At 32.5% G+C, this 17,340-nt stretch overlaps 3 protein-coding genes and 1 pseudogene across 3 annotated transcripts; all 4 read left to right on the plus strand.

Moving 5' to 3' along the window:
- The first annotated feature begins 2,255 nt into the window (after positions 1-2,255).
- On the plus strand, positions 2,256-3,930 carry LOC145134544 (uncharacterized). The gene is made up of 4 exons (XM_079069382.1): positions 2,256-2,346; positions 3,086-3,195; positions 3,274-3,315; positions 3,405-3,930. Exons 2-4 carry the CDS (start codon positions 3,088-3,090, stop codon positions 3,720-3,722), a joined length of 468 nt encoding a protein of 155 aa, XP_078925508.1. The 5' UTR covers positions 2,256-2,346; positions 3,086-3,087; the 3' UTR covers positions 3,723-3,930.
- Positions 3,931-6,826: 2,896 nt separating this feature from the next.
- Positions 6,827-7,561, plus strand: LOC145131342 (putative protein S-acyltransferase 15 pseudogene; annotated as a pseudogene).
- Positions 7,562-9,641: 2,080 nt separating this feature from the next.
- On the plus strand, positions 9,642-10,916 carry LOC145132870 (uncharacterized). Its single transcript, XM_079067813.1, has 2 exons — positions 9,642-10,033; positions 10,580-10,916. The coding sequence occupies exons 1-2, from the start codon at positions 9,854-9,856 to the stop codon at positions 10,751-10,753; spliced, it is 354 nt and encodes a 117-aa protein (XP_078923939.1). The 5' UTR covers positions 9,642-9,853; the 3' UTR covers positions 10,754-10,916.
- A 1,183-nt stretch (positions 10,917-12,099) lies between these two features.
- On the plus strand, positions 12,100-15,491 carry LOC145132831 (damage-control phosphatase At2g17340-like). Its single transcript, XM_079067760.1, has 12 exons — positions 12,100-12,421; positions 12,761-12,826; positions 12,937-13,003; positions 13,095-13,163; positions 13,273-13,413; positions 13,833-13,961; positions 14,059-14,145; positions 14,233-14,307; positions 14,417-14,494; positions 14,626-14,703; positions 15,007-15,069; positions 15,192-15,491. Exons 1-12 carry the CDS (start codon positions 12,252-12,254, stop codon positions 15,273-15,275), a joined length of 1,107 nt encoding a protein of 368 aa, XP_078923886.1. The 5' UTR covers positions 12,100-12,251; the 3' UTR covers positions 15,276-15,491.
- Positions 15,492-17,340: the final 1,849 nt, after the last annotated feature.

A 17,340-nucleotide genomic window follows, 5' to 3' on the forward strand; every position in this document is an offset into this window, starting at 1 on the left:
AAAAATAAATACTTAGAAGTAAAATATATAAAGGAAAAAGACATTTTAAGTTAAAGGACCAAAAATATTATTTAAAAAATGTAAAAACTGTAAATTTTAATAAGACTAATCTATGCCAATTCAAACAACTTTATTTTTAAAAGGCATTTTGCAAAATAAAGTAGAAACTAAAAAAATGGTAGGAACCGCGAGTATAATTTTTGGTCTTAAGATTGAAAAAATAAATGACCAGAATTTGATTTTATTTACCGTAAAAGTCTCGCGAGATGATATGTCATTTTGGTAATTAGTTGCGAAATTTTGATAATTTTCAGGGAATGTTAACTGTTTGGATGGCACAAGTGACAAAAACAAAAAGATTAAAAAAAACAAAAAAAAAAAAGAAATAAATTTTGGCCCATATGGCCTCTCTGGAAGCTAACACATGCCCCACCCCACAGCATGACAAGTGTCTAGCATTTTTTGGCTGGTGAGTTTTTTTTCCACTCGCTTAGTTTTTCGACAATAACTTTTTTTTATTTAAAAAAATATTTTGAAAAAAACCAAAGTTCTTAAAATTTATTTCTCTATAAAATGAGCATAATTATGACAATTTGAAAATTTGACTTTTTTTATATTTATAAAGAAATCCAGAAAAAAATAATTCTCCAAAAATTATAAAAATTTAAGGAATACTTCTACTCACTATTCTAATGACTTTGTAAATTTTTTTTTTAAAAAAAAATAAGGTGTTTTAGATACCAAACTTGATTTTGAAAGATTAAAATTTTTTAAAAAAATATTGAACATAATATGATCAAAATAGAGATCATTCTAAATATTTATGATTCAAAAATATTATGATCCAATATGTTTATAATTTTTAACTTGTTTTGATTTAAAAATATTTTGATTCAAATATTGAATGATCCTTAATTATTATATTTTTTATGATTCAAAAAATATAATGATTCAAATGTTGTATTGAACAAAATGTTAGTTAATTCAATATATTATGATCTAAAATAATATAATTAATATGATCCAAAATTTTATGATTCAAAATGATATGATTCAAAAATATATGATGCATAATATTGTTATGATTCAAATTTTTTTATAATGGTTAAACATCATAAACTTGAACCGATATTTAATTCAAAAAAAATTAAAAAGAAAAAAGAAAAGAAACGAAAAAAATAGAAAAACTGAAAAACTGACTATATATTGATAAAAAAAAGTTAATTTTTTTAAATAAAAGATAAATAAGAAAACGAATAAAATGAAAAAAAAATAACTTAGAAACCAAATATAGTATTACCTTAAAAACTTTTTTTTTCAAAAAAAAATAATAAAAAAAATAATAAATAATAATAAATAACCGAAAAAGAAAAGAAAAACACATTTAAATGACGTTCTATGGACATTCGTCGCACATGATTATTCCTCGATACCGTATTAAGTTACATGGACGTGTGTCGCGTGCGAACGCGTCACAACCAAATAAATGAATTTGATGTTTGTGTCATTGACGAAATAGTTGGTAGAGAATAGTAATCGGCTCATCGCGGTTTCTACCAATTTTTGGCTTTTTATCAGATCCAGACCCTTTTGCAAAATGCCATTTTATATAAGGAAAAAAAATCTTAAAAACTCTTCCTAAGTTGCTTGCATCACGTCTTTTTAAACACTGCTCTTTTTTTTTGAACCGGCAAATACAAATATATAATCTACTCCTCCTAAACTAATACCGATCCAGACCCTTTTGCAAAATGCCAATTTATATAAGGAAAATAAAATCTTAAAAACTCTTCCTAAGTTGCTTGCATCACGTCTTTTTAAACACTGCTCTTTTTTTTGAACCGGCAAATACAAATATATAATCTACTCCTTCTAAATTAATACCTAAGTTCACCTATGTCCACGACGGGACTTGAACCCTCAACCTCAAAGAAGGAGGGCACCACCGATACCGCTGGGCTAGAAGCCCTTTGTTGAACCCTCAAACTCTTCCTAAGTTGCTTCCATGGTCGATTTTAGCTATAGAGTCGACGCCTATCAACTATCACCAAAACACATAAGGGGCAAATTTATCTAAATGCATAAAGTTGGGGTCATTATTGCCCAAATGCATAACACTAGGTCATTTCTAGTAATTTTGTTAATCTTTTGGGTTTGTTTGTGCAAAGGAATGATGTAATCGGGTCCACTGGGGTCATATTTGAAAATCTGCTTAAATATCGAACGGATTCATCTTCCCCAAACCGCCACAATTCCATAATCAAACTACTTCCGGCGGGGGTTCTTCTCTGAATTTCCTCTCTGCAATCGGCTATCGTCATCTTTCTCCTCTTCTCTTCATATCAGGTAACATTTAATCTGTACTACTATTTCTATAATGCAATCACTTGTTATGTTCTTGTTCATCGATCTCCGATTTATCATTTTTGTTCGATTTTCAGCTAGTTGCTTCAGTTCTGACGAGTTTTCGTCTCCTGTGTATAATGATTTGAACTAATAAAATAGGATAAATTCTCTATGTAGTAATTAGGTCTGTCGTGCCATAAGTATCTACGATCTTAAGTAGCACTACGATAAAAGGATTTGCAGTAAATGTGTCGTTCGTTTATGCACTCATTTTCACAAAGCTGTTTGATGGATCGAGGCATATTGCATACCATTGGTGAAGAATGTATCAGGTTTACACAAATGTCTGTTTCTGGGGAAGTTTTAGCTCATTAAAACCTGGAAGCTAACTGGTACGAGTAACTACTTAGTTTTGATTGAATGGATTCATGGAATTGAAATCTGAATTTCTGTTGCTTATGGATTCCTGAGATTCAATTTGATTTATATGTTTACATTTGTGGGAGATTTTAGCTTGAAAGCTAGTTTGCAGACTCTTCGTAATCATAACTACTAACCTAGTGATCCGGATCATGGATTGGAACATTGAATTAATATGTTAATGAGCATTTTTACAAATTGTTTTGGCTTCTTCTCACTATTTTGATCCTAAATAATCAGAAATTAGAATCATAAATATGTTAGTGTATATTGGTTATCATGTTAGCAGTAAATTAAATTGAGCTTGTATAATACACAGTAATGGAATCACAAGGAGCAGCAGGAAAACCATGGACCCCTAAGCTGACTCTTGAATGTTACCTAAATTTGAATAATTTGGACTCCATTTCTTCTACTACTCTTCGAAAGGTGAGATTCTTCTTGAGCATTTTCTCCAGCAATTTTGTATGATTTCAATTGGTATTAATGAGCTATTTTTGTAAACAGATAATCACCATGCATGGATTCAATAGCATCAAAGTTCCAAAGGTTATTCATGCGATTTAAATGCTATTAGTTAAAACAGTTCTGAATTCTTTTATTTGTTATTTACAAAACTAAAAAATATATATTTGCAGAATGATTTAATGGATGCAGTGGGGTCCATCGAGCTGATGGATGCACATCACTCGACACTAGAAAACGACTTTGTGTCTTCAGACGCATACTTAAGTCTGAATGATGTGATTGAGGATCTTTCAGATATTCATTGGCAAGAATGTTGCATCACTTCTATTCAGACTATCAATTCCACCATTGATTTTAGCTCCAAGGATATTGATGACGTGGCAGCATGCTCCTCAATTGTGATTGACAATGGAAACAAAAAGAAGAAAAGTAAGCTCACTGATAAAACCCCTGTATTGTTCACCTATGCTCGTAGAGGTGCGAAATAAAATAATAGTAAATAAAAGTGAAATAGATAAAAGGGCATTATAGTAATATTAAATATGTTTGTGTTGAACTTTCTAGAGACTAGCTTTAAAACATAACAATATAACTTTGACAATATGGGGTTTTTGTTATGCAAAATGTAAGGGTGTAAAAGGGTTATCAACATATGGTTGTTGAAGGGTTACATGGAAATTCAAACTCCTTGTGGAAAGAGTGTAAAATGAAACCTACAATATGATTTTCTTATGGAGTTTTGAAATGCATGAAGAACAATCATAAAGAACGCCCATTAGAAAACCTACACAACACCTGTAAAATGACTTACCGAAATGTAGTTGGTAAATTTTCATTTTAAATTATATATGACCGAAACTAAAAAAAAAAAAAAAAAGATGAAGTTTCATAAGAAATGTAACAAATTTAGAAGTTAGAGTGGTTAAATCTCTTCACAAAGTTTGAGGTATCAGAAAAAATTCGAAATGTGGTAATAAGTCATGGTTTCACTATTTTTTTGTACACCTAAATTCTCGAAAATTCTATTTGGTGTTTTAATATTGTGAAAAAAAAAAGGTTAAACTCATTATCGTCAATGGTCATTATTTAAACATCCATTAATGATTAAAAGCTAAATATTGCTGAACGATCCCAATTCTTAAAAATATTAAACTTTAAGTTGTACAAGGAAGCATTCAATTCATAAAGATCAAAGGTGTAAGTAATTATTACAAGTCAGTAGCCTTCTAAACGTTCCTCAAAATTAAGCTTCAATTCTTCATCATATCTCATATTTTATTCTGGATATACATCAAAATTAGACAATTAACGCCTAATGAGTTAATCTCGTAGTTGACCTTTGAAAGGAACAAGGATAAATCAACTACCCAAATTCCAAGATCAACTCCAAAAAATATTTTGAATTCATCAATAATTAAATCCTTGCATTTCACTCATTTGAAAGTCAATCAAAATTCATATCACAATAAATTTTATACAAATAAGGAATGCATTGCATGGATGAATTTAATCTTGTCTCAAATCAATCTCATAGTCCAACTCATAGTATTAGTGACACATGGGCTTGAATGTGGGATATACCAACGTCCTCTTGCCAAAATGAATGGTAAACAACATTCTCTTGCCCAAACCAAATGAGCTCAACAACATATTAAACGACTAACATACTTGTCATATTGCTCATTAAATACCAGGCTCTAGTATTTTACCCGTGAGAGGTAGTTTGATGAATTTCAGACTTGATATTTAAACAATCCAATTATTAATATGATGAACTAATCATAAATTATTTAGAATAGACAAACAAACGAATGGACAGATTTATAATTAAATATCCAAAATGTTTTCACAAACAACCAACGATTAATAGGGAAGATTAAACGTTGATATGTCGCAAGACAATAAATCCAATTATATTATTATTGTTACCAAGTTTCTTCTAGAAATCAGATTGATCATTCACGATCAGATCTAATTATAAGAAAGGAATAGAAACATGTTGTCATGTTATTGGATAACAATAAAGTAAACTGACCTGTTTGTAGTTGATCTCAATTTGTAGAAACCTATGGAGCTGACACTTGTCCTTAAAGGTTTTTACTTCGTTTCTATTGGTTGTAAGTAACAGAATAAAACCCTAGGATTTAATGCAGACTTATCGATTTTCCAACAGCAATGGAAAACGATAAACGCAAAGTGAATACTCAGAAATTGAGGGAGAGAGAGAGGGAGATTAATTTTCATGTGTGGAATACGGCTCCTAGGAGTTGCATTTATAGGTTTCGCAACCCTAGAAGGCAGCAAAAAGCCTTCATAGGCTGGACCCTAGAAATCCTAGGGTGACGCTTTGCTCTCCAAGCAAGCCAGTTTTTGGGTCTTCCAAAATATTCCGACGCGATTCCATGAACCCTATTCGGTCCAACTCAACCGATCCCGAAAACTGCTAAAAATAAAAGCTCCTCGAAACCCTAGAAAGCAGCAAAAGGCCCTCATAGACCGGACCCTAGAAACCCTAAGGTAACGCCTTGCTCTCCAAACAAGGCATTTTGTGGGCCTTCCAGAATATTCTGACACGATTTCCACAAACTCGGTTCCATCAAACTCTACCAATCCCGGAAATTGCTAAAAATAAAAGCTCTTCAGCTCCATTAAAGTCTTTGATCCACTCATGGCATTGGCTAGGGGCTAGACGTGCATGTGTTATTTGGTCCATCCCTTGATCCTTAGCCTTTGAAAGTCTATCAAGAGAAAAAAATTACAAACCCACTAAATGTTTCTTCCTCATCAATGTGGGATAATGTTTATAAACAACATAGACTTAACATAAACGTGTAGAGGTTTTGATAAATGTCTTTATGTTTTTTGTAAACCAAAAATACGAAGTTATGAATGATGAAATTTTGTCTTTTTTTTTAAAGAATAGTAGTTGTTCGAAACATATTATATTTTAAAATCGAAGAAAAATAGATATGAAAAAACTAGAATGTGCATCGTATAAAAAATGTGTTAAAAACCAGCCGACACATTTGATATTTTAAAATTAACAAATATATATATATATATATATATATATATATATATATATATATATATATATATATATATATATATATATATATATATATATATATATAGAGAGAGAGAGAGAGAGCTAGGTTCAAATGTTTTTAGCAACTATTGTGTGCATGAATGCACCAATAGGAAATTAGGAAAAAATAAATCATTAAATAAATCATTTAAGGGTATTATAATAATCTTTGCATAGTTATTTATGGTAGATTAACAACAATTCCTTATATCACGCAAGAAGCAAAGATAAATATAGAACATTAGCCCTAAATCTATTTCAATCGGTGCCCTGCACTGCGCATCTATCTTCCTCCTCAACTACCCCATTACAAAATTTCTTCTTTCATTTCAACAGGCAAAGGGCATCTTGACTGGAAACGGAATTCACGTCACTCACTTTCCTGGGCCTTCGATCGAAAACCCATTCCGACTCAACCCTCTACTCTTCCCCAAAATCAAGCAATCAAGCGAGATGAAATGGCGAAGATTTGTATCGTTCCCTATTCTAGCAGTTTTGGTACTAATGGAAATGGTCTATTATGGTACGGTTTTCGTATTTCTTGACGATTGGTTAGGGTTACAGAGCCCAGCAGGTTGGATAAACGTCGTGATCTTCACTTCGTTGGCATCGTTCACTCTTTTCTCGTTTTTCGTCTCCGTTCTCACTGATCCTGGTGGTGTCCCATCTGGGTATTTCCCTGATATTGAGGACAATGATGGCTCAGATCAAGAATCGAGAGACGCTGTAAGATTCACGTTTTATTCATATCCCCTTCGAATTATTCATACATATTTTGATCAGACCCATATCGGTTTTCTCTTTAGAACAGCTTATGTTAATTGAATTGGGTGATTATTTGTGTTTAAATTGACCCAAAGGGTGATGATCAAGGTTAAAAACTTTGTTCAAGATAACGAATCAACCTAATCAAAATCACAAGGAATTCAACCAAATAAATACTTCATATCGATTTCATATTGTTTACACTTGAAATCACTTATATCTTTTTCTTGATAAATACGATGCATATTTCAGGAAGCACTTAAAAAAAGATGTGACAAATGTCCTCCATACAAGCCTCCAAGAGCACACCATTGTCGAGTTTGCAGAAGGTGTGTCTTAAAAATGGTGGGTATGAAAGATTGAAATTACAATAACATAATCTATGTTTTGACCTAAAAAGTCAAATATTTGTTTTCATCATGTTATCTTCTCATTCTTTAACTTTTGTTTAGGATCATCATTGCACATGGATAAACAATTGAATTAATTTTGTTTGATTTCATATACCAACATAGTAAAGGCTTAATATCATATGCCAATATAGATTGGTGAAAGCTACTCATCTTGTTCTAGAAAATTGTTTAAAAAGGTAAGTAATTTGTTTGTGTATTATTTTGGTTCAATTTGTGATATTGAATTCCAATTTCTACTCTCCCTTTGTTATTGTGTATTTGGAATCTAAAATTATATTAGCAGTAAATACGATACTTTTTAATGTATTCTAGCTATTCTGTCAGAATATATTCTGCCAGAATAAAATCTATGTATTCTGCCAGAATATATTCTATGTATTCTATCAGAATATATAAAGTGATAGTTAATTGCAAGCAACATGTTTTTAACCATTATTAGTTTTTGTTGTATTCGTGATAGGAATGGCTGGAAGAATGTGTTGAAGACCTAATAGGAATAACTTGAAGAATGAATAAAGTTTGATCATACTCACATTTTAATAATGTTGTTATTTTTTAAGAATTTTATTCATTTTTGTTAATATTCTTTTAGAATATGTATAATTATATTAAAATGTATAAGACTTTTAGTCTGTAAGAATATGTATGAATTTGTATTTAAGTTTGGATGTATAAGAATATATATTAGAATGTTGTTATTTTTCAACCTCGGATTCAAGAACTTTGTTATTCTTCAATAATATTCTAATAGAATAAAATTCTGAAAGAGCATCATTCTAAATAAAAAAATATTATGACAGAATAAAATCGGTTATGTTTACAAATTATGTTATAATTAAAATTGAATTAATTAAAAAAATTCATATTTTTAAAATTAGGAGAATTAATTATCCATAAATATCCGAAAATTTCCTTTAATAATTCTAGTTAATTGTCCAAAATACCCTTTTGCTAAAATTTGTATGATTATATGGTACATGCTATCCCATTGTAATATCATACACTCTCAAATCATGTCCATTGATGAATTCCATCCGTTGGTCCAGATTTGTGCATTCTGGCACACAATAGTTAGTAAAAACAAAATAACCTAACCCTATATATATATATATATATATATATATATATATATATATATATATATATATATATATATATATATATATGGAAAATGAATAATTAGGGCAACACATATTTGAACCAATGAAAATATGACAACACATCACTTTAGGGTAACTACATAAATAACTTCCACAATACATTACTTGTGAATAAAGAAATGTACACGTGTCATTTGATTATTGGTTCCAGCATATGTTGCCCTAGTTATTTGTTTTCCATAGAACTCATATATATATATATATATATATATATATATATATATATATATATATATATATATATATATATATATATATATATATATATATATAAATCTCGAAAATACTTACCAAAATCTAAGGATGATGCTTAGGGAAAGTTGAACTTGGAAAATCCTAGATTTGTTCTTTGAGAGAATAAGGAGAGACTTAACAGAAAGTAGAATGGGAGAATGGTGGGGCTTGTGGAAGGAATTCGTCCAAATATAGGGAGTGGAACTTGATGTGATATTTACTTGGAAATCTGTTGGTTATTACATGGATGTATGTTGGTTATTGCGTGGGTTACTGTAACCTTGCATGGGAAAAGGAATGAGACATCACATCTTAAAGTCAACTACTCTTATCTTAGTCCTAAAATAATATCTACTGGAAACTCAATAGGAATCATCCAAAGCTATGAGATTTCAGCCATACATAACCGAAATCTCCTCATTCCCTTTGAGATTTCGGTCCTAATTCCTTCACACAAGTAGTTTTTGGCCTTATTGGATCCTAGTATGTGTTTTCGGCCTTAGTGGGCTTGTAGGATGTTGATTTCGGTCTTGTGGTTTCCTATTCATTGTGATTTCGGTCTTGTTGTTTTCTATTCATTGTGATTTCGGTCTTGGTGTTTCCAAATCACTAAATGAGTGGAGTCCTATACTTAAGATTACAAGGCAAGACATTAATTCATGGTTTTAGTTTTTTTTTTTTAAATAAACTCATGTAAATCATGAGTCAGATACCTAATATATTATATACATAATTTGACCTTTCTTTTACTACCCTTTCTCTCCTCGCCCTTCAGCTTCCGGAGTTGCGGTGCCCCTACAATTGAAACCCCAACAAATAACAGAAACAAACAAATAACCATTTATACCGGCGGCTTCTCCGTCGTGAAACTAAGTTTTACTCAACGGCGGCGGTGTAGCCTTTCTCATAACAATCAATCAACCGGAGCCACAAATTTTATCAGTAACGAGTAAGAAAAGATGTCGTTGAGGATAAAGACAGTGGTCGAGAAATTCGTTGAGGAATTGAAAGAAGCTCTCGATGCAGACATACAAGATAGAAACATGAAGGAGAGAGAGATGCAGAGTTATATCGAAGAGCGCGAACGTGAGGTAGCCGAGCGTGAAGCTGCCTGGAAAGCCGAACTTTCTCGTCGAGAGGTCCGCTCAATTTCTTCCTTAATCATCTGTTTATAATCAGTTGTGTGAACTCTTGTATATATGAACTTTAGTTACTTCTACCATTTTATTACCTTTGGATTGATCCTGTAGAATAGATGAAAGGACACCATTCTCTCCTCAATCATACATTATTCCAGCTTTGCAATGATGTATGTATGAAAGGACACTATTTGGATGCTTTAAAATCAGTCATTAGTTTTGATATGCTAATGATCTTTCAAAAGGCTTACATTTCAACGAAATGCACATATGTAGTTGTAACCATTGAAGACAGATGTTATTTAGATTTTGATGCTAACTATGGTGATTATACCATGGATCTTGCATCTAAGGGCTAAAGTACTCTAGGATCTTGATCTTCTCCCCCCTTTAGACATCTATTTGCATTCGTTATAGCTTTAAAAACCCAATATGGGAAAATTTTAAGGGGTGATTCAAGATGTTCAATCTGTGATCTTCAAGTATTTTAACCCTTTAGACATCTATTTTTTTTTCAATTAGCATTATTTTTATTTATTGTTTCAGGCAGAGATTGTGAGGCAAGAAGTAAAATTGAAGATGGAAAGGGAAAACCTTGAGAAAGAAAAGAGTGTGTTAATGGGAACTGCATCGAATCAAGATAATCTTGATGGGGCTCTTGAAATTACTGTAAGTGGTGAAAAATACCGATGCCTCAGGTTCTCAAAGGCCAAAAAATAAGGGGGAAGATTTCCTTTTTAATCGATTGGATGGACATTCTGATATTCTTTAACGAATTTATTTTATTGGCATTAGTTGGTATGTATGTGTAGATAACTTATTGTTTATAATTCTAGTAGTCTCAATCGAATGCATGCCAAAAGCAATGTTGTTTGTTTTGTTATGTCATGTGATGTGTATGTAACAAATGGGGTCTTATAGTGACCGATTCTTGATTTTCGAAGAAAATTGATTTGATTTTTAACATTTTCTGTAAATTTATTTCGATTACAACATTGTCTTTTGAAAAACCCACCAAGTTATGGAAATGTCATCTAAATTCTGTCAGTGTTGTAAACTCGACATACTCACCCGATTACTAAGATGGCCATGAGTCGAGGCGCTTTTCTGAAAATCTATTAAAAAACTCGGAATCAATCAAACTTGGGTCAAAATCAGAGAAAATCGGTCTACTTGGAGAAAAACGTTCCAACTCAGCCACCTTGGACAACTCGGACAAACTGTGAAAAACTCGGTGAAACTCGAGATTTTTAACTTTTTTTTTTCAAATAAACAACTATAATTGTTAAGTAATTATTTTAACATATAGCATATATTATTAAACATTTTCGTGTTTTGTTTTAAATTTTAATAAATTATGATATTTGTTATATAGATAATTTTTTCAAAATTAATTTCTTTATAAATACCCAATCTGAGTACTCCCTGTCTAGGACGAGTACTTGCTACTCGCTAGTCAACCATCCTAGAAGGGCTCAACGATTTTTGCAATACTGATAATGTTATAATTGGTTAGATTTTTTTTAACATATAATGTCGTAATAACAAAAGATTGAAAGTACAATACTATTATGGCGTAGAATTTTTAATAGCGAGAAAAAAATTACGAGTATGTGTATGTAATAGAACAAAACAAAAGTAGGATGCTATAATACATAAATAAACGAAATATGTTGTTATTTCTTACATTTAGTCTTAACAAGATCATTTATCAATTTCCAAACTTTAAAAATCAAAAAAAAATTTACATACCGCAAACTTTTGGTCAACATCTTAGTCTGCAAATAAAAAACAATACATGTATTTTGCCTCTTAAAAATCAAACATCTTATTTTTGGTCTCGGCACAAACATTAATTACTTCATTTTAGGTGTCCAAATTGTAAAAAAAACAAATTAATTTTATATTTTTTTAGAAAGCATAAAAGCACAAGTGTTTTGGAATCAAATTCGTTTATTCCACTTGTCATTTTGAACAATACAAAAACGAAATGAAGGGTTGATAATGATTATACGAATGCAATGATAAGTTTGAGGGGCGTATCCGTTATTATTTAACAGTATGAGGGGTATTCATGTAATTTACCGAAACTGAAAGTCTGAAACCGATCGATCGGAAAAGCCACGCCACCATTTCCATTCAGACTTCATCACTGATTCATTCACTGCTTCTGAGTTTTTGGTTGGTGGAAACGAAGGCAAGAAGAAAGATCGAAGAAATGGAGAGCTCGGGAGAGATGGTGGCGTTCCCCTTGTTGATTACGCCGATCGAGACCAATTACAGGGCATGCACAATCCCCTACAGGTTCCCCTCTGATAACCCCAAGAAACCAACTCCCACTGAGCTCTCTTGGATCAACCTCTTCGCCAATTCGATTCCCTCTTTCAAGTATGCACTTCTCATTGAACTCCTGATGCGCACTTTGGTTATTTCAGTCGTGATCGTGGTTGTGGTAACTGGAATTCGATTAGATTCTGGTTCTGCAACTAGATCTCTATTACTGACACCTGTTCAATAAGAACTTTCACTTCATTATTCAATTTTATGCCTTCTGAATATACAAGTAAAGTTTCTTAAATGTTGTTTGCGATTGAGATTTCGTTTTTCTTAGTAAATCTAAGAATCCTAGAAAGGAAGGGGTATAAGGTGTGCAAGTGATTTCTCTAACCTAATTTGATTTCGCATGAATCCCTCATACGTGTTTGTTATGTTTTCTCTGTGTGACAGGAAGAGAGCAGAAAGCGATGATACTGTCTCCGATGCTCCTGCAAAAGCTGAAAAGTTTGCTCAAAGGTATTAATATCTTCCTTTAGCCTCTGGATTAAAGTTCAGTTCAATTGCACATAATTAGCTTTTCTGGATATCGAACTCACTGGCAAAAACGCACTGTTAAACCATGTAAGGTATACTGAAATACTAGAGGACTTCAAAAAAGATCCTGAAAGCCATGGTGGACCACCTGATTGCATAGTAAGCAAAATCTTCTTCTCTTCTATATACTTGATGAAATTTGAAATGCCATTAAGAACCAAAATGTTTTCATGGTTTTAAATTATTGCAGCATCTTTGTCGTATGCGTGAGCTTATCCTCAGAGAGGTTGGTTTCAGAGACATATTCAAGAAAGTTAAGGTGATAATATGTTTAAGGGAGTTCCTTTTTCATTAATTTGTTGTAAGTTTTAATCTCAAACCTGGAAATTGTAATTGATTGAGTTCTTTTTTTAAATTTGATGCTCTAGGAAGAAGAAAATGCTAAAGCAATAACCTTATTTAAGGAAGTTGTTGAGTTGAATGATGCTATTGAAGATGAATCAAAGCGAATGGAGAATTTGGTCAGAGGAATATTTGCAGGGAACATATTTGATCTAGGTTCTGCACAGGTATGCAGCCATCCCTCATGGAAATGCATATCACTATACCAATACATAAGGCATACAAAAGACATAACTACCCTTGTCATTTATTTATACAACTCCTCCTGTAACTAGCTTCCCAATCCCATCTAACTAATTGTAACTAACTTCCTGCACGTAGTTAAAGAAGTGCAAAGATAGAACTACAATTGTTGTTTCTTAAAGAAGTGCAAAGACTGAATTACCCTTACTAATTCTTCTCTCTAGAACTGTAACAATTTCTTCCTATTACAGCATTGTATCTTGAAAAAAAACTACCCAATTACAGCAATGCTAATCAAATATAAAACAATTTCACATCTATAATTAGGTAGATTTTTCAAAGTTTAATGCCCATAAACAAAATCTTCATTACTTACAGTGCAAAATTTTCGTGACTCTTGAAGCTTGCAGAGTTATTCTCAAAAGATGGAATGTCCTTTTTGGCCAGTTGTCAAAATATTGTTCCTCGACCTTGGGTTATTGATGATTTGGATACTTTCATTTCAAAATGGAGCAAGAAACCATGGAAAAAGGCAACTTCTTCTTCAAATAGTTTTCTTCTTTATGGATGTTTGTTTTTTAGTTAAGACATGTAACTAACTTGTTACATTTTTATCATAAAAAAAACAGGCTGTGATATTTGTGGATAATTCAGGTGCAGATATTGTTTTGGGTATATTGCCTTTTGCTAGAGAATTACTTCGTCATGGGACAAAGGTTGGATCTCATAACTTTATACTTCCATAGATAGGGGTAAAATGGTCATTTTCAATCATCTAGAACACTCATGTATTACATATACAGGTTGTATTGGCAGCTAATGACCTGCCTTCTATCAATGATGTAACTTATCATGAGCTACTGGAGATCATCTCAAAGGTACTACCAATTAACTAATAGATATTTGATTAATTAATATTCTAATAAATGTTGATGTGTGATTAGTTCATAGTTGATGATCTTAATTCTTAATGTGGTTTTCTATCAGTTGAAGGATGAAAATGGAAAGCTTTTGGGTGTTGATATTCAGAATCTTTTGATTGCCAATTCTGGTAATGATTTACCGGTAAGACACTGAAATGAGTTTTTCTTATTTATTTATTTATTTATATTTTTTAAATCTTTTGATTAGTTGGTTCATGGTTGGATTATGTGGTTGTTAATTTTTTGAGTATAATTGATAATTTGATATGACAGGTAATTGATCTTGCCAGCGTGTCACAAGAGCTTGCATACCTGGCAAGTGATGCTGACCTGGTAATTTGTGAAGGAATGGTGAGTCCTTTTCTATTATTTTTAACCATACACAGATAATGACCTTTTTATCCCTATGAAGTCCGTAACATATGCCAATGATAGTGTCCAAATTTTGTCCTAATTTGAATCAGAAAGGTGGAAGTAATTCAATTCCAGCCTTTCTTTTTTCATTAAAAGACAAGAATAGGAATACCCTCATTATATACGTATGTATAATACTGATACATAAAGACCAAAATACCCTCATTCATCCTTTTGCAGAAGGCTTGTGATTATGATTAGCAATGTTGTTAATTATTGTATAATGTTGTGGTTTGGCAGGGTCGTGGAATCGAGACAAATCTTTATGCTCAATTTAAGTGTGATTCCCTCAAGATTGGAATGGTAATACTAATTATTAATTAGTTAGATTCTTGATTCTTGTGTTCTTCAATTCCTTTTTCCTTTTAGTTTTGGTTATTAATTAATATTAATAGTCGAAATGTTGGAATGAATGAATGAAACAGGTGAAGCATCAAGAGGTTGCCCAGTTCCTTGGTGGGAGGCTGTACGATTGTGTATTCAAGTTCAATGAAGTTGCAACTTGTTGATTTAATTCTTTCTAAAAACTATAAAATATATATAACTTCAGGAGGAAGTGTAGTAGTCTGTACTCTGTAGATGATGACACACACACAATGAATCTCGTGTCTTTTGTTTTTTGCCTAACCACTTTCTTAAGTCCAAAGAATATTTTGATAAGTGGGAAGTGTAGGTGATGTGAAAATTAAATTGGTTCTTACTTAATCCTCTTACGTATTCAATAATTGTCATGTGTAAAATACTAATTCTTTTTCCTCATCTTATCTTTTGATTTTGACACTTGTGATGATCTTGTAAGCAAGAGGATAAGTAAGAACATTTAGTAGGATGATATTTCCTCTCATAATGATATATTAAAATAAAAAGTATTATAATTTAGAAGAGAAATTAAATTGTCTTCTATCTTTTATGCCTACAAAATATTCCTACCCACTAAAATTATGACAAATGTCATCATTTCACAATTTTTTTTAATTATCTCTTTAAGGGTATATTAGTGTAACACTGTGTTTCGGATGTTTCTTAAATTCAGGGTTTGTGGGTCGTAACTCAATCATGTAAAGGATTTGGGCTTTAAGGAAGTAAAGTTTAGACCTTAGTAAATATTGATAATATTGGTTGTGAGATCTAAGTTCTTGATTTCCATGCTGGAACCAAAGGGTAGAAAGGGAAAAGTTGTAGGTCGGGTTTCTTGTGGATTATCGTTTTAGTTCAACATGTGTTAAGCCAAAGGTAACTAGATAGGATTGTGGGGTTCATCAATATCTTTCCGTACATATAAAGAACGCCGAAATCGGAGTTGAAACGAAGAAGTTATGGCTGGTTGAAGTTGAGCAGGAAGATGGAAGTTTTGCCCTACGCAAGGCGTAGTGTAGCTACGCATGGCGTAGTGGCTGATGGAGGAATGTGTCTTTAATGATCTACGCATGGCGTAAATCTTGCTACGCAGGGTGTAGTTGCTGCTGACCAAAACCCTAATTAAGGAGTTGTGAACCGTATTTAAAGGCTTTAATCCCTTACGAGCCTTCCTATGCTCAGCTTCCACCCTCTTTGACACCCAACTCGAAAACCTAATCCTCTTGAGGTAGATTTGAGTCTCTTAGGTGTTTTGTGGTGCATTTTGAAGAAGGAGAAGCCCATCTTTGAAGCTTGGTGAAGCTCAAGCTTGTAGATTCTGAGCCTTCATTTCATTTGCTAACTCCAGAAGGTATAAAGCTTTCACATTGATGGTTCATTGAGTTAGATCTTGTTAGCTTCTTGGTTTTCATGCTTATTGTCCCATGATTTTGGTTCTTGTGAGTATGAGCTACTCCGGACCTTAAGGTTGTTATTTCTTGATGTTTGTGAGGTTGATATCTCATAAAAATGGGATCTTGGTTGTTATCTTTCACATATGCAAGAGTTTGTAGTCATTAGAGGATGTTATGGGACTAGTATTTGATCTTGAGCTTCATTTAGCCATGCAAAGGCATAAAGTCGGAGACTTTATTACTTAAGATGTTTATTAGGACCAGATCCGAGCAATAAATGGTTGGTTTTTATGGATTAAGAGCTAAAAAAGGAAATGACTTAACAACATACTACACATGGCGTAAATTGGGCTACGCCCAACGTAGCCTAATGGTTCCCCGGTCTTTCCACCTAAGACTCTACGCAACGTGTAGAGCATGGTGTGCGCAAGGCGTACCACCAGAGAGTGTAATTGGTCAAAATTGGACTTTTGGTCAAGATGAGTGGGGTGTAGCCTTGAAAGGGTAAAATGGTCTTTTACCCTAGAAAGAGAAAATTTAATTAGGACCCCTGATTATGGATTACCACCTTAATTGTTAATTAGGGTTAGGTTTTGGATATGCTTAGTGGGATGGATTTTAGCACCGAAAGCTCGTGTGTGAGATCCATTCGTTAACCGATCGAGGTGAGTCTTCTCATTGCACTGTAGGACACTAGGTGTCGTCATGTGCTTGTTGTCTTTGTGACTCTTGCTTGTATGCTTGTATGCTATATGTATGTGGGTGAAACAGAGCCAGGGGTGTAATAGACCCATTTGGTTGAAAAACACCAACTGAGTTGAAA

This window comes from Lactuca virosa, chromosome 8 (genome assembly GCF_052849685.1).
Source record: "Lactuca virosa cultivar CGN04683 chromosome 8, Lactuca_virosa_CGN04683_v6, whole genome shotgun sequence".
Classification (NCBI taxonomy): Eukaryota; Viridiplantae; Streptophyta; class Magnoliopsida; order Asterales; family Asteraceae; genus Lactuca; species Lactuca virosa.